Source organism: Sceloporus undulatus, chromosome 4 (assembly GCF_019175285.1).
Source record: "Sceloporus undulatus isolate JIND9_A2432 ecotype Alabama chromosome 4, SceUnd_v1.1, whole genome shotgun sequence".
NCBI lineage: Eukaryota > Metazoa > Chordata > Lepidosauria > Squamata > Phrynosomatidae > Sceloporus > Sceloporus undulatus.
The window spans coordinates 249,490,952-249,508,493 of NC_056525.1; the positions used below are offsets into that span (position 1 = coordinate 249,490,952).

The 17,542-nt window shown below is 46.2% G+C and overlaps 1 protein-coding gene across 1 annotated transcript in view; it reads left to right on the forward strand.

The window, feature by feature from the left end:
• The window catches only part of KIFC2 (kinesin family member C2), a 38,502-nt gene extending 22,944 nt beyond the window's left edge, over positions 1-15,558 (forward strand). The window contains exons 13-19 of the mRNA XM_042465995.1: positions 2,258-2,439; positions 4,468-4,572; positions 5,691-5,821; positions 8,402-8,525; positions 11,249-11,378; positions 13,058-13,287; positions 14,705-15,558. Coding sequence (XP_042321929.1) covers positions 2,258-2,439; positions 4,468-4,572; positions 5,691-5,821; positions 8,402-8,525; positions 11,249-11,378; positions 13,058-13,287; positions 14,705-14,830 — 1,028 coding nt within the window. The 3' untranslated portion in view covers positions 14,831-15,558. The remainder of the gene's footprint in view (positions 1-2,257; positions 2,440-4,467; positions 4,573-5,690; positions 5,822-8,401; positions 8,526-11,248; positions 11,379-13,057; positions 13,288-14,704) is intronic.
• The last annotated feature ends 1,984 nt before the right edge of the window (positions 15,559-17,542 follow it).

Here is a 17,542-nt window from a genome sequence, read left to right on the forward strand (position 1 = left end):
CTTCTGCCATGCAATAACTCTCAATCAAAGCATCCCCGACAGATGGCCATTCAGACGCTGTTTAAAAACCTCCATAGAAGGAGACTCCACCACACTCCTATTAGTCAAGCTGGCTGGTGCTTCTGGACATTGAAGTCATAAAACCTGGAGGACCAAATTTTGAGAACCACTACCCTATGTGATGGGAGTCCACACTAGGTACAGGACCATATTCTCCCCTTGCAAGCCTGCTCTGGACCTCACCTGGACTCCTGTGTCCAATTCTGGGCAACACAATTCAATTGGGATGTGGACAAGTTGGAGTGTGTACAGAGGAAGGTGGCCAAAATGGTGAAAGGCATAGAAACCACCAAGATCTATGAGGAGCAACCTAGGAAACTGAGGTGCATTACAGACCGCCCTAAAGGGGTGGTCTCGTGCCGCTGCTGGTTGCTGCGTCTGGGAACTGCAACAGCCAAACGGCACGGTTCCTGGACACTGCAAAGAAGGAGCGCGAAAATCGCGCTTCTTCCTGCGTCCTGGAAGAGACGCCGCAAGTGCCGAAGTGCGCACTCGCCGCGTCATTTCTGGGGTGCGACATGCGGACGCAGTGCGTCCACTACATCAAGATGGCGGCCCCCATGTGGACAGGCGGCACCATCTCTTACGCGCTCTGCGCGTACTAGGGTTGGGGGCCGTGAGGAAGAGACGGCTCTACCTAACCCTAGTACGCGCAGAGTGCGTACTATGCGCGTGTTTGTAACGTGCCTCAGTGTGTTTAGCCTGGAGATGAGAAGGTTAAGAGGTGATATGACAGGCCTCCTTAAGTATTTGAAGGGATGTCACATTGAGGATGGAGCAAGCTTGTTTTCTGCTGCTCCAGAGAACAGGACCCAGAGCAATGGATTCAAGCTACAGGAGAAGAGATTCCAGCTCAACATTAGGAGGAACTTCCTGACAGTAAGAGCTGTTCAACAGTGGAAGATGCTACCTTGGAGGGTGATGGCGTCTCCTTATTTGAGGTTTTTAAAAGGCTGGATGGCCATCTGCCACAGGGAGGTGTTTGATGATGTTTTACTGCATGGCAGAATTGAGTTGGACTGGATGGCCCTTGGGATCTTCTCATCTCAATGTTCCTTTGGTACTTTGTTCCACACCTTCATAGACACGTTTGCTGAGGATATGAGAGAGGGCCTTCTTGGTGGCTGCTTCCAGGCCTTGGAAACCCCTTGCAAGGGATTCTATGCTAGTCCGACCCTTCCCAGATGTCCTCCCATCGACAAGGAAAGAGCTTTTGATCCAGGCAGGCTTTTGGAAATTCACTGACTGCCGACGAATTGGCTTTTAACAAATGGGGCAATGCTGTGCTCTTTCTCTGATGTGCTTTGAAATAATTTTAATTCAGTGAGCTTTTTTAAAAACAGTGTAAAGAGCTTAAATGTATTATATTTTGTGGTGGTTTTAGTTGCATTTATTCAATTAACAATTTATTAAGTATCTGTATCCTGCTCTATTTCAAAAGATCTCAAGGTGGCTTACAAGTCCTTCTGATTTTTAACCATCTTGAGAGCTGCCTAGGGTCACAGTTCTGGAAGGAAGGTAGGGGATAAATAACATAAAACAAATAGGATAGTTGGGTTCCTATGGATCCCAGGTGCTTGGGACCCCCCTGTGTCTTCTTGTTTCCTTTTTGTCCCAGTTCTGTCACTCTTACTGTGCGTTCAGCATTGCATTCCTGAGTTGGCCACAGTTGACCAGTGGATCAATGAGGGAATGGATTTTGCTGTGGGGCATGATCATGTGCTACTTTTACAGTAACACTTTGGCCAGATTAACTTGGGCAGCTGCTGATGCAACCTCCAGGCATCCTCCATCCAAGATCCTTGCACTGGACTCTGAAAATTGACTCAGAAACCCTCCAAAGAAGAAATAGTCAAATACTTTGAAATGATGGTGTGACAGCACCCCTGTCTGGGCTCAGTTCTTCCAGCCCTTGGGTCCCTGCCAGTCACCTTGGGGTTTACCTGGGCACAATTACTTGTTAAAATCATGCTTGGAAAGCAAGGTTTTTGCCTGTCCGTGAAAGGAGAGCAGAGGGGGCGGCAGCAGGGAGTTCCAGAGTTCCAGAGGCTGGGAGCAGCCAACCAAAAAGGCCTTGTCTCTCATCTCTTCCCCAAACAAGTCTGTGTTGATGGTGGGACCAAGAGAAAGCCTTCCCCTGAAGCTCTTAGGGTTCTGTTAGGTCCCCATGGCATGCAACTCTCCCCCTTCCTTGCAGGAAACATCCGGGTGTTGTGCCGCCTAAAACCACTGACTAAGGATGAGGAGCAGGATGGGGACGGGGCCACCATGGTAGAGGCCGACCTCAGTGACGATGGCTGCGTGAGCACCTGCTACAAGGGCAAGGAGCGCACCTTCCGGCTGGACAAGGTCTTCCTGCCACAGGCCACCCAGGAGGAGGTGAGAAGGAGCCGCAATGTGATGCTCTAGGCACATGCTCCAGGGACCCACTTCCCACAGACCTTTGTTACAACCTAAGGCCAAGCAGTGAAGCCAGACTGCCACCAGTCCTGAAAGATGCAGGGTTGATGCTTTAGATTCCTAGAGGATTCATTGCTTTAGCTTCCTAGAGAGGTAGTGTTTTTTTTTTTAATTTGTGTTTTTTCCCACTTTCAAGGGGGTCCTGTGCCCCTAACCACAGTGAATGTGTAATTTAAAAGGGATAAAACTAAAACATTAATTACAATTAATTGCCAGGGAGCGTGCGCAGGGCCACCCTGACACAGCTGTGGGATTTTGCCTAACATAGGAAGGGAGATGCTTCTAGATCAGGTGGTTGCATTTGTGTGGCAAAGGGCCAGGAGGTTGTGCCTTCTCCTGGGCACTGCCCACCCTATTGGTTTGGCCAGAACTTGAACCCAGGCCCTTGCTGCCTTGTGACCCCTTATGATTTACTAGGTGGCTGCCAGGAAGGGGACCCCACACCCCACCAGGATGACCAGAATTGTGGTTGATGCCGCAGCAGGTAATGCACTTGCTCTGAGCTTGTCCTCCCCTCCATGCAACCTTCTCTTTTCCCTCACTAAACTTATTTGCACACACTGCACTCCTCTGAAGGGTTGGCGCTCATGTCCTTTCACCTCCTTGCATCTGTCTCACTGCAGTTCTTGCAACTGTCAGGGTTTTTGTGGGAGGGCATGGCACTTGCAGAGCAATAGCCTCGAAAGAGGTTCAGCCCTTTGGAAAGTCTGTTTCAAGTTTGCACTAAAACTCAGAGCGGATTCAACCACCCCAGAGATGCTGAAGCCAAGACCCATTCCTGGGATCTTTTGGAAAGCAGACCATGAAGAAGAGGAGACAAACAGCAAAGAGAGATTGTGGAATGGTTTTTTCCCCATTGCAAAAGCAAAAGATAATGTGTAAGTTTTTAGAAAACCAGCAGGAGGCGCTGCAAACCTAGTTCTTTAAGATGGCTTTGTATCAGAAGAACTAGAAAGCTCAGCAAGTAATGTTTTGCATTTGGAGGGTGGAGTCCTGATTTCTATTAGTAGTAGTATTTGATTTGATTTTGTATTTGATGCCAAATTTTAAAATGTGAGCCATCTGGCTCTTTTATTTAAAATATACGGAATTGCTGCGGCTTATATACCTTTTAGCAATTTAGAGGCAAGAGTCCTTCCGATGGAGCTGGTCACTGTCTTAATTTGAAGAAAAATCTGTAGTTTTAAAAAAGTTTGGAAACCTTGTAATTTTTCTTTTTTACAAACACAACCAAGGAAATTGGCAATAGCTGGGGCTGAAGATTAGTAGGATCAATAAACAGTAGGGTCAACAGATTAGTAGGATCAATAAACCTAAGACAGTATGTTGGCAACAAAGGAAGTTAGATATCGTATCATGCATAACCGTTAGCTGAAAAGTTGCAAGTCGTTGTTACTTTTCCCCCATATTCATTTTTGACTTATGGTGGCCCTTTGTTGTTGTTATTGTGTACTTCAAGTCATCTCTGATTTATGGTGACCCTAAAGCAACCTTATCATGGGGCTTTCTTGGCAAGTTTCCTCAGAGGAGGCTTGCCATTGCCTTCCTGTGAGGCTGAGAGAGTGTGACTTGCCCAAGGTCAGCAAATGGGTATTCATTATCAACTTTATCCTATGGTTTTCTTGCCAATGTTTCTTCAGAGGAAGTTTGCTATGGCCTTCCTCTGAGGCTGAGAGAGGGTGACTTGGGGCTCCATGGCTGAGGAAGGATTTGAACCCGAGCCTTCCAAGTCCTTGTCCAACACTGAAACTCCTGCACCATGCTAACATTTATGAATTGGTCCTTCTTTTGCCTTTCCTCTTAATGTCTCTTTCTAGTCACTTGCTCACACATGCACCCGCACCTCCTTGCATTTGCCTCCCAGCCTCATTGTAGTCTTTGCAAGTACTGTTTTTTGGGAAGGTGTGTTGCTTGCTCCCTTTAACTTTGCCATCTGCCCCTGTGCAGGTCTTCCTGGAGATTGAGCCACTGGTCATGTCCTGCCTGAACGGCTACAACGTTTGCATCTTTGCCTATGGGCAGACGGGCTCAGGCAAGACCTATACCATGGAGGTAAGGGCTGACTCATGGAGTGGGTGGGTGGCTTGGGACCCCTCGGTCCCTCCGCCTTCCCAGGAATGTTTGGCTGGAACAAGGGAGAAGGCCTTTTTGGTGTCTGCTCCCAGACTTTGGAACTCCTTCCTTAGGGAGCACTTCCAAATGGACTGACAAAACCTCTGGATGAAATTGTAATAGATAGGATCACTGTAACCAAATTCTAAAAAGTGACACCGCTTGTAACGTTTGTTGCAGTCTTATCCTTGCTATGTGCCTGTTCCTGTTTCCACAAAGTGTTTTTGGAAACTGGAGTTTATTGCTGGCAATTAAATTGTCATTCACCTTTGCTGGGTTGTGAATTACTGCTGGGAATGATGGTTTGCAGACCTATCACCAGAGTTGCCTTGCTCAGGTAGTCATTGCTGCCTGGGAGTGTTTTGGGACATGTAGACTCCCATGCTCAGATGAACAATGGGTTTGGCTGGCAATTGCCCAATGCCAAAGGAGTTGCCCAGTGCCCACTCATAAGCCTCACTTCTGCTGCCATGGCCATTGCAACATTTCTTTGGTGCCCTCTGTTCTAGTCATTGTGCCACAGAGATGATGGTCCTGTTAAAAGAAGTCTCCACCTGATAAGGAAGGCTGAGCGATCCCTGGCCTGAGAGAAGGGAAGGAGGAGAGTTAAGAAATTATTATGATGTTATTGTGATGTTTATTTATATGCCACCTTCTTCCCAGTACAGAGACTCAAGTGGGTTACAGGATTTGGCTGGAGAGGCGGAGGCAGCTGCCTACCACACTGGAGAATTAATGCAGTTTGACACCTCTTTAACAGTTGCGACTCCATCCTATGAAACCCTGGGATTTGTAGTTTGTTGTGGCAGCAAAGCTGTCTCACAGGGAAGGCTAAATAGCTCAGAAAACAATGTTCCCCAGACTACCATAGCACTGAGCCGTGGCAGTTAAAGCAGTGTCAGCTTGCATTAATTTTGCAGTATCGATGCAACTTGAGATGTCTGCAAATGAAGCAGTTGCTAGCCTGAGATTTTATCCTACCTGAACCTCCCTCTTCCTCCCTGACTTCCCTTGGGACAGATGAGCCCAGAGCCTTTCCTTTTTCCTTCCGGTTCCAGGGTGTCCCAGATAACCCCGGGATCAACCAGCGAGCGCTGCAGGCCCTGTACCGGGAGATGGAAGCCAAGGAAGAGGCATGGAAATACACTGTCAGCCTCAGTATGGTGGAGATCTACAATGAGGTGATCAGGTAAGAGGTGGGGAGTGCATACTGCACAGTCCATCCACACTACACAGCCGTAGCACTGTGGTAATGCTTTAATTCCATCGGCTGCACCTGATAGGATTGGTAGTTTGGAGGAGATATTTAAGCCCATGGTTTGTTGTTGTTGTTGTTGTTGATGTGTGCCCTCCAGTCATTTTCGACTTATGGCGACCCTAAGGCAAATCTACAAAGAGTTGTAATCCAACACACAAACCACTACAGCATGCTGGTTCTCTCAAGTTATGTGGTCATAATTGTGAATGTAAATTTTTCTTCATTAATAAATATGCATGGTTTTCCTTCATTGGTATTTGTTTCATTCCAGATTTGTTTGCTAGTGATATGAGTGTTGGACTAGGACTCTGGAGTCCAAGGTTCAAATCCCTATTCAGCCATGGAAACCCATTGGGTGACCTTGGGCAAGTCACACTCTCTCAGCCTCAGAGGATGGCAATGGCAAACCCTTTCTGAAGAAATTTGCCAAGAAAACCCCATGATAGGTTCCCCTTAGGGTTGCCATAAGTCGGAAACGACTTGAAGGCACACAACAACAACAACAACAACAACAAGGCTTGATCTCCTCACCTTTGAAGATCTTTCTGGATCTATCTTTAAGAATCAATGAGGCATTGGATCCATTTTTCAGGGATATCATAGGAACCAGAGACATGCTTTTTGGAAATACAAGCCAAGGATCTTAGGAATCGTGGATCTGAGCCCAGTAGGACACACAGTGTTGCCTTGTCTGCAAGGTACATTAGGCAAGACCAAACATTTTAACACCAAATGTGTTAAACTGAAAGTCTCCTTAGCCCAAGTCAGTGCAAGTAACCAGCCACAGATCTTGCTGCAAAGTCTTTCTTTCCCGCTATAGCTTAGGGAAGTTCTGCATTAATCACCTTGTTCACATAATAATAGACTAAAGTGTGATGCTGCCCTGCAGGAGAGAAAACACACAACTGAAAGGGTGATACTGTCAGTGATGCAATTTGGAGAGGTGAATTGCCAGAGAATGAAATGCATTCAGCACTTTGCACTTGTGTCTGGAGGGCCTGAGTGTAACTGAATGAAGAAAAAGAGCCTTTAAAAAGACTGGGGAATGCTTAACTGCATTATGGAGATGAAGATACCCATCTGTGACCTATTCAATTTTTGGATCACTTGGGCTTGCAGATGTGTGAATTCTCTTAGGCTGCATCCATACTGTAGAAATAACCCAGTTTGGCATTTCTGCTCTGGGCCCACAACAAACTCCAACTCCCAGAATTCCATAGTCTTGAGCCAAGGCAGTTAAAGTGGTGCCAAACCGGGTTATTTCTCCAGTGTGGATGCAGCCTTAGTGCAAGATCTACACATTTAGCTGGGAACCTGTCAACAGAGCAAACCCTGCTCCTATCTCCTTCCTCCTAAAATTTGCAAACTTGAGTCCTGGCTTGTTTCTAAGCAGCTGTGGATGATGATGCCCAGGCTGTGTCCAGAGAGTCAGCTCCCAACTCTTAGCAATATCCTTTGCATTGCCATTCCTTGCACCTCTCACCTACGAACCCTGGCTTGTACTGTATAAGTGCCAACTGAAGCTGCAGTTTTGGGGATCTGTTGAAGTCACCTGAACTGTTTGTAAAATCTTGCCTGATGAAGAAGCCCATGGTCTCCAGGGTCATAGTCCAATTCACAAACCATGCTGGTAGTCAGGAGACCTTAGCCATCCTGAAAGCTTACTGTGTATACTCATGTACAAGTCTAGAAATCTTAGTCAAAAAATTGACCCTGAAAACCTGGGTCGACTTATCCATGGGTCAATGAATGTAAGTACATGTATACAAATCTATCTCTAGGTAAGTACTGTACATTAACTCTTATTTTTTAAAAGAGGAACCATCGCATCCTCTGAGTAGTGTGGCAAAAGGTGAGAGCTTAACCCATCCTGGGAGCACCTAAAAGAAGCATTGACTCCCTCTACTATCTCGTCCATCCAGCCTTTATGGTGAACACAAACAGTTATGACTTACAGAATTTTCCAAGTTCTTTGGCATCATTTCCCTTTGCTTCACTCTTTACATCCTTTGTTACAGGCCCCTAAATTTTACCCTTGACTTATCTATGGGTAATATCAAAATCCTTAATCTTGACTCCAAAACCTTGACTTATGCTTGAGGTCAACAGTTTGTGGTGGCCTGGGGCCAATTCTAGGGTTCTGGAGCATGCAGCATCCGCACACTCTGGAACCCTAACACATATGTACAGTGCCATATTTATGTGGTGTCATCCATATGAGGTGTGTGTGCATGGCGCAAGTGTGGCACAGCGTCCGCACCTCCGGGCACCACGCTTACGTCATGGACGCGCAACAGGTGCAGTCATGCTGTGCAGAGTGCGCTTTTCACAGGTTCTTTTTACTCCAGAGGGATGCTGCGTGATTTGGCTGCTGCAGCGTCCCTCCGGAGTTCAAATGGTAGCCTGCACTCCGCTGTTTTTGGGCGGTCTATTGAGCCCCATAGTTGAGTATCTATGGTATCTTTCCCAGGAGGGCTGTACAAGAAACTACTTTTTTCTCCTTCTCTTTAGGGATCTTTTGGCCAAGGATTCCCAAGAGAAACTGGATGTCAAACTGAATCCGGATGGGAGCGGTCAGCTGCATGTGCCAGGACTGACCAGTGTTGAGGTGCACAGCCTCCGGGAGATTAAAAAGGTTGGCAGAGTGGACACAGTCAGCTTTGGGGCTAGGTCCAGTGTGGGGCAGTGTTAAAGCCTGGCATGGGCATAGGAACACAGGGAGATGAGTGAGAACTTTTGGAGTCTGTTTAGCCTAGTGCTGTCAACTCTCACTTAAGTCAGGCTTAATCCACCTTTCCCACAAAACTAGGGCTCAAGGTGTCTTACCGATAAAAAAGCAATTCTTAACATACCATGATATATGCGAAGTACTGGAAATCAAATATAATACCATCAATAGATGAATGGGTCATAAAGTTAAATGACCAAGCTCTGTTAGATAGCTTAGCTAGACAATCCAACAGTATGAAGAGGAATGGAAAGAAGTGTCAAGACTATGGGGGGGGGGGGGAGATAAGAATATAAAATGCGATCAGATCAGTATATGAGTTTGGTATTAATCAACCAAAATCTAGATAGAGAAGGAAAATATAAGAATGTAAGAACTTGTTTGTAACTTAATCGAATACGTAACAAAAGAGATAATGCAAAATGTATAATGAAAGAATGTTTGTTGCTTATTTATTTTATGTTAAATTAAAATTCAATAAATTATTTTTTTTTAAAAAGATCAACATTGACCTGGAACTAACAGCTAAAAATATTTTAACACATGGAGCTAAAAATTTCAGAGAGCAGTTCAAAAACAACACAACACAACTGAAACAATAAAAGCAAGTGAAACAATAAAAACAGTACAGCACTCTCCTAAAAGCCCTTTCTTTAAAACAACAACAACCTCCTTCAGTTCCCTAAAACTCAATGCAAATATTCTTTGTTAAAGGGAAAAGTCTTTGTCAACAGAAAAACAGCCAGAATTGGGTCATTTTAGACTCTCTGTGAAGGACATGAAGTTCCCACGCTTTGTGGGTTTTGAAAGTGATGCTGAGATGCAACCATCCAAGTCGCAATTGTTGTTCTTTTGTGCTTTCAAGCCATTTTTGACATACAGCAACCCTGGCAAAGAATTGTTTAGAGGGGTTTGCCATTCCTTTCCTCTAGGGCTGAGAGAGTGGGACTTGCCCAAGGTCATCCAGTGGGTTTCGGCAGCTCAGCGGGGATTCGAACTCTGGTCTTCTGGAGTCCTAGTCCATTAGTCCTCAACATTAGGAAGAACTTCCTGACAGTGGAACACACTCCTTCCTCGAAGATTAAAGTGGAGTCTCCTTCCTTGGAGGTCTTTAAGCAGAGGCTAGATGGCCATCTGTTGGGGATGCTTTGATTTGGATTTCCTGCATGGCAGAAAGGGGTTGGACTGGATCAGGGCCCTTGCGGTCTCTTCCAACTCTATGATTCTGTGATTCTATGAATACTCAAAACCACTACATCATGCTGGCATTTAACCCTGAACTCAGCTCAAAACTTACAGCTTCCCTGTCAGAGAGTTTTCTCGATGACATTTTTTTCAGAGCTGGTTTGTCATTGCCTTCCTCTGAGGCTGAGAGAGTGTGACTTGAGCAAGGCCACCCAGTGGGTTTCCATGGCTGAGTGGGGATTTGAATCCCGATAGTGTTTTTTTGGCAAGATTTCTTCAGATCTTGCCTTGACATTGCTATCTTCTTGGGCTGAGAGAGTGTGACTTGCCTAAGGCCATCCATGGCCAAGCAAGGATTTGAATTCTGGTCCCCTGGAGCTATAGCTATTGCCACACTGCAGAAATAAAGCAGTTTGACTCTACTTTAACTTCAGTGGCCAAATGCTGTATGACATTACAGGATTTGGTGGTGCACCAGAGCTCTCCAACAGCGAAGGCTAAATATGTCACAAAACTATAGATCCCCAAATTTCATAGCATTGAGTCATGGCAGTTAAAGTGGTATCAAAGTGCTTTATTTCTGCAGTGTGGATAAACCCTAAAGTTGATTAGTGAGACTGCTAAAGCACAGGCCTGCTTTCCCCACTGGCCTGGCTTCATAATTAGGTACCTATTTATGCAACTTCACCTACACTTTTAAGGGAAGATGGAAGGAATCACCCACCAAAACCCTTAGAGAAGCTCTTCTTTCCAGGCCTCCAGGGACTTCCAGAACCACAGCTCTTCTGTTTGGATGCATGACTGATGGGCAGGTCTGCTCCCATCTTCCCCACTGATGATAATAAATAATAACAATAACATTTATTTATACCCCGCCTCTCCAATGAGATTGAGACGGCTAACAACATTAACAACATTAAAATACAATAAAATACAGTGCCCCAGAACTGCACCCACCCACCACCATAACTTATAAATCATAACAGTAAACAATGACATTAAAACAATATCATTAAGATTATTAAAATGGATAAGATTATTCGCTGGATAATGAAGCAGAAAAAAACAGTGTCATAAAGCTATGCTGCATACATTACTCAGATCCCATATAACTTCTGATCCCATATAACCCATATCATGAAATCATATAATGATAGAGTTGGAAGAGACCCCTAGGGCCATCCAGTCCAACTCCAATGTGCCATGCAGGAACTCTCAATCAAAGCATCCCCATTGACAGGTGGCCACCAAGCCTCTGCTTAAAGACTTCCAAGGAGGGAGACTATCACAAAGCAGGGTGCAAAAGATGGAGTAATGTGGACTATGGCTCAGCATCAAATGCTGTGTCTACGGGGCCGATAACTTCTAGAAGGGAAACATGTGTGTGGAATTCATGTATGATGCCAACCTACATTGAACCCCTTCCTCTTTTTGACTTCTTGCAGATGCTCTTGCTGGGGAAGCGGAACCGGGCAACCTCTTCCACCCACATGAACGAACGCAGCTCTCGTTCCCATGCTCTCCTCACCGTCACCATTACTGGCACAGAGCTGGCCAGTGGCACCAAGGTCACAGGTACCTAGAGGGGCACCTATACCTGTGGGGTGGTGATGGGTCATGGTGGTGGAATGGGGCTGGAACCTGGCAGGAACTGGGACGAAGGAGGTTGCTTTGGGGGCAGAAGGCTGTCTCTCTGAAATCAGACAGGAAGACTTTGGCTGCTGGGCATCCTCCTAAGAAAGATGTGGGCAAAATGCAATATTTTGTCCCCAGGTGCGCTCTGGGGCTTTGGGGCATTTATGCTGGGTGAGTGACACCCCCCCCCCAAGCCATTTCAGGCACAGGATATTGAATAGGAATTGAATAGAAGTTGACATTTAGTCATTTCCTCTTGCTAAAAAAAAAGGCCTCTCCAGGTGGTAAAATGCACCAGGGCCCTCCAAACCTTCGCAAAAGTGTCCCTGTAGAGCAGGTCTGGGCAACTGCAGAAGGCTAAGGGGGCACATTAGCCCTCCCAGGAGATCTTAAAGGACTGCACATGCCCATCACTACAACCCCAGTGCAAATATATTTGTTGTCGTCGTGAGCCTTCATGTTGTTTTTGACTTATTGGCGACTGTTCTGGGTTTTTCTGAGGCTGAGATTTTGTGACTCACCCAAGGTTACCCAATGGGTTTCCATAGCCAAGCGGGGAATTGAACCCTGATCTCCAGAGTCCTAGTCCTATGCTCCTATGCTCAAACCACTACATCACTCTGGCTCCCTAAACAAATGAAATGAAATGAAATAAATATGGTTATAGACTGACTGCAGAGGTCTGGGAATCTGGAAGTCTCAATGGGCTTTTTGCACCAGAAGATCGAACCCTGATCTTCAGAGCTGTAGTCCATTGCTCAAATCACTAGCTCTCAATAATATATTTACATTGGAGTTGTGTGTGTGTGTGTGTGTGTGTATAAATAGTGGGTAAAGTCGAAGACTTTCAAGGCCAGCATCCATAGTTTTTAGTGGTTTTTTTGGGCTCTGTGGCCATGTCCTAGAAGCATTTATTCCTGACGTTTCATCAACATCTGTGGATGGCGTCTTCAGATGGCATCTCTGAAGATGCCAGCCACAGATGCTGGCGAAACGTCAGGAATAAACTGTTCTAGACCTTGGTCACAGAGCCTGCAAAACCTATGTATAGATACTGTTTGTCATATCGCTTTCCAAGTTCCCTGTCCAGGTTCCTGATTCTTGGCCATAGGCTAAGATGGAGCAGAATGAATTTAAACCCACTTCATCCCATCACCCTTCAGTGCCACAAAAAATGTTTTCATCAGCTCTTGATCCCTGTTTGCCCCAAATGTCCCTCCTATGCCAGCCTATTTTAAAATGTTAAAATTTAACTTTTAACTTGCTTAATTTAAGTTTATCTTTTTAAAATATTTAATGAATTTAAATTGGAATTTGATGATTGGATTTTAGTTAAGGGATGAGGGGTGGAATTTTAGTCGTATACGTTAAGTATTATTTAGGTATTTTATGTATTTGCTTACGTAAATTATTTATGTATTTTATGTGTTTATGTAACATTGTAAACCACCGTGACCCTTTGGAAAGGCGGTATATAAAAATGTATCATCATCATCATCATCATCATCACCATCATCATCATCATCATCATCCCAGCCGGAGTCGCTGCAAGCCCCTCGGAGGGGTGACCGACCCATGGCGACTCCTGCATCCTTTCTCGCCTTCCTTCTCCTCTGCAGGAAAGCTGAACCTGGTGGACCTGGCCGGCTCAGAGCGAGTGTGGAAGTCTGGAGCGCAGGGCGAGCGCCTGAAGGAGGCCCAGAATATCAACAAGTCCCTGCTGGCCCTGGGAGAGGTGATCCAGGCCTTGCGCGCCAAGCAGGCCCACGTGCCCTTTAGGAACTCCAAACTCACCTACCTGTTGCAGGACTCCCTGGGGAAGGGCAGCAAGACCATCATGATGGTGCAGGTGAGCGAATGGATGTGGGGGTTTCAAGGCTTGTTGGGTGCCATACCCTCCAACTGTCCCAGTTTGGAAGAGATAGTCCTGGTTAGTTATCTGTTGTCTGTAGAGTCAGAATTATGGAATAGACTTTACCTAGCAAACCCTTCCAAACCCACCAACTGCCTTTGGAAAAGATAACCCTGGTTAACTATCTGCCATCTCACTTTGGCTGCATTTGCACGGCAGAAATAATCCAGTTTGAAGCTTTGGTGCCACATAGCATTCAGCCATGGCATTTACAGTGGTGTCAGACCAGATCATTTCTGCTGTGAAGATGCAGCCTTTCTCAGCTGGAAAGGCAGAGTCAGAATTATGCCATAGCCTTTGGCTAACAAACCCTTGCATACCTTCCAACTTCCTTAATTAATCCTCTGCAATCCCACTTTTCCAGCTGGTTTAAAAATGTCCTGGTTTCTCTCTCCTCCTCGCACTTTCCCCCTTTGTCCTCAACTTACTTCAGTTGCCTCAAATTGTGCTCAAAAGGAGTTTTTACCCAATTAACTCACAGTGAGGTGCGAGGAGACTAGGACAGAGAGGTTTGGCCTTCCCAGTCGGTTCAGTCAAATACTCCTTACTGGGATATTTTATTTGCCTTTTTACAATTTTGTATGTCTTTCCAATGATTTTATACTGCTTTATGCAGTGATTTTAATTGTTTTAAATTTTTTATTATAAAGGTGTTTTTTTAAATTGACTCACTCTGGGAGCTGCTTCTGGGAAAAAGGTGGCATACAAATGATAAATAAATACACTCATCCCTCCATATTTGCAGCTTTGATATTTGCGACTTTGATTATTCACGGATTTGAATAATATGTTCTCTCTAGGAACATCTAGGTCCTCCAGTGCAACTCTATGGTCAACTTTAACTAAAAGTTGCACTGAAAGACCTAGAGATTCCTAGAGAGAAGACTCTACTAGGCCTTTGTAGCTCATCCAGCGCAGTTCTATGGTCAGTGTCTGTCGGACGTCGACCACAGAGTTGCACTGGAGGACCTAGAGATTCCTAGAGAGGTGTCCTCTCAGGTAAAAACATGGTGTTTTTGTTATTTGCGTTTTTTCCATATTCACGGGGGTCTTGTGCCCCTAACCCTAACGAATGTGGAGAGACAAATGTAAATGCAGGCTGGGAAAGATTTGGAGCTTTCTGCATTAGAAAAGACAGTAATTCTAGGAAAGGTAGAAGGCAGCAGAAAGAGAGGAAGACCACATGCCAGATGGATAGACTCAGTTAGAGAGGTTATGGGTCTGAATCTACAAGTCCACCAAGTGGAGGAAGATGTCTCATCCATTGGGTCACCACAAGTCAAAGTACACTGGAGGGCAGCTAGCAACAACAAGCCAGCAACTTTCCCCTCTTCCTCCTTCTCCTCTTCCTCAGATCTCTCCCTTGGAGAAAAATGTGGGTGAATCCATTTGCTCACTCAAGTTTGCCCAGCGCGTCTGCAAAGTGGAGTTGGGCCCGGCCTCCCGACGCATCGACTCATCGGCCCAACATGACGTCTGAGACCCTCCTCAAGGGAGACCTTTCTGCAGCCTTCCGGGGGATGGACTGGGAGCAAGAACCATGGCAGCCACAGAGGATTCAGAGGGCTCTCAATCCACGCAAAGGATGGGACCTCCTCATTTTCCTCCTCTCTGAGCAGGCTGGTCCTTATGGGGGCAAGAAATCACTCTCTCTGCCCCTTCTGAAGGAAGGAGAGTAGGAGGAATGGTCCCATTTCCTACCAGATCACAAGAGTGGGTTGGGATCATCCCCATCACTTCAACCTTGCAAGAGGTCAGCTCCTCATTGCTTTTAGGATCATGGCCTAGTGATGACCACCCATGCCTTGCTATCCCATGGCACTGTGAGAACGCCAATGTCCCTTCCACCTTGTCCGTTGGATGTCCTCAGATTGGCAACCCTGGCGTCACCCTCTTTCGGTCCTCAAAATCTCACCAACACCTCCGTGGGCCCCACTTGCAATTCCATCCCACTCTCCTAATGTTTCCCCACACTTTTGTAAATGAAAAGACTTTGGGCTGTGAAAAGAGGGTGCACTTCCCCCTGCTGCTGCCCCATGTCTGCCCATGCCTTGCTGAAAGGGCCAGGTGAGGAGCTGCATGACTGAACCTCTTCCTCACCTGGCAGGCTGGACTTATGACCTGCATATCTGAATGCACCTCCCCTTCCCTCCTCCATGTGTATCTCTGTCATTCTCTCCCTCCCTCCATGTGCTTGGAAAGGTAGAGTCAGAGTTATGGAATATGTGAAGTCAAAGGCTTTCATGGCCAGCATCCATAATTTTTGTGGGGGGTTTTGGGCTATGAGGGCATGTTCTAGAAGAGTTTATTCCTGATGTTTCACAAACAGCTGTTGCTGGTGAAACATCAGGAATAAACTCTTCTAGAAAACTGCTTCATAGCCTGAAAAACCCACAAAAAACTATAGTTATGGAATAGTTTTTAAGCTAGCAAGCCCTTGCATACCCCCCAATTGCCCTGATTAATCCTCTGCCATCCTGTTTTTTCAGCTGCCTTGAAAATGTCCTGGTTTCTCTCTCTTCCTCCCACTTCCTCCCTTTGTCCTCATTGCTGCAAACTGAGTTCGAAGTGCAAAAGTAGTTTGTGTTTTATTAACTCAACAGATGGGAGGTGGGGCAGGATCATGTCCTTCCCAGGAAGCTCAGGCAAAAGCAAACTGCTGCAGCCTCTTTTAGCTTGTGTTCTTCGTTAATGGTTTTTGTCACCTGACCGCAGTCTGGCATTGCTTGGCCATGTGTGTCTTGGTTTCATCTGTGGAAATGTAAGTGAGAGAAAAATTGTCAAGGGCACACATCCCTCTCCAGGATGTTTAGCCTGGAGGAGACGGTTAAGAGGTGATATGATAGCCCTGTTTATGTTAAATGGATGTCATATTGAGAAGGGAGCAAGTTTGTTTCCTGCTGCTCCAGAGAATAGCATCAGGAACAGTGAATGCAAGCTCCAGGATTCCACCTCAACATTACAAGGAACCTCCTGACAGCAAGAGCTGTTTGACAGTGGAAGATACTCCTTCCTCAGAGTGTAGTGGAGTTTTCCTCTTTGGAGTCTTTAAACAGAGGCTGGATGGGCATCTGTCAGGGATTCTTTGATTGAGAGTTCCTGTATGGCAGATTTGGGGTTGGACTGGATGGCCAGCTCTATGATCCTATGGAAGCCCCTCTTGGCTTTAGGTGAACCCCCAATACCAGAGCACTCTCAGCTGAGCCTCCCTTCCCCTTCTCTGGCCAATGCCCCATGGCCACCTTGGCACCCCCAAACTCAGAAAGAGCTGCTGCTCCCCATTTCTTTCCTTTCCACAATCTGTATCTTCTCGTGGGGCTGCCCTCCCTCCATGGGGAAACAGCTCTGCTGCTTTTTTGGGACTGTATCCATGGGAAGGAGCCCTGGGGCTTTTGCCTTCGGATGCTGGGCAATTGAGTCCCCAGTTCCACCTGAGCCCAGAAGGAAAAAACTATGTGTTTTGAAGGCCCATCATCCTGGCCCTCAAGTTTCAGCAGGGGTGTCATGGAGGGGTCTGTGCTTCTGGACTCTGTGTTTTCCTTGCTTTTCTCTTTCCTGACCTGATGCTGGATGCTTCCCAGGACAATAAACCAGAATTCTGCTCCCTCTGCTAAACTCTGCTGCCTTCTTGAAGGTCTCTCTCTGCCTAAATGCCAGCAAGGATGCATTTTATTCACTGTTCTGATTCCAGAATGTGGATCCTGGAGAAAAAGAGTTTGGAAGCCCTCTCAGAGCTTAGAAAAGTTCCTTCTGGTGGACAGTTATATGCCAGTATTCCAACCAGCATGGGGGATTATGGGAGTTGCAGTACAATTTCTCAGGCTGTGGGCTCCTTCTGAATCCCGGAACTACCAGCCACTTTCAAGCAAAGCTCAACATTTACAGCCTGGCCTTGGAGGGTTTCTGGTCCCTAGGGAGAGAGGCATGGAGAAAAGCCTTTGCCAGACCCAAGCAGGGCTGCCTTGTTTAGCTGCCCCTTTGCCCCAGCAAGTGAGCCTTGGATCTTGCTGGTCCTGCATTTGATGCAAGGACCTTTCTAAAGAAGCTGCATGGTTTCAAAAGCTACATTTGAACTTCAAGCCATGTTTCCCTTTACTGAAGCAAGCAAGCAAGCAAGCAAGCAAGCAAGCAAGCAAGCAAGCAAGCAAGCAAGCAAGCAAGCAAGCAAGCAAGCAAGCAAGCAAGCAAGCAA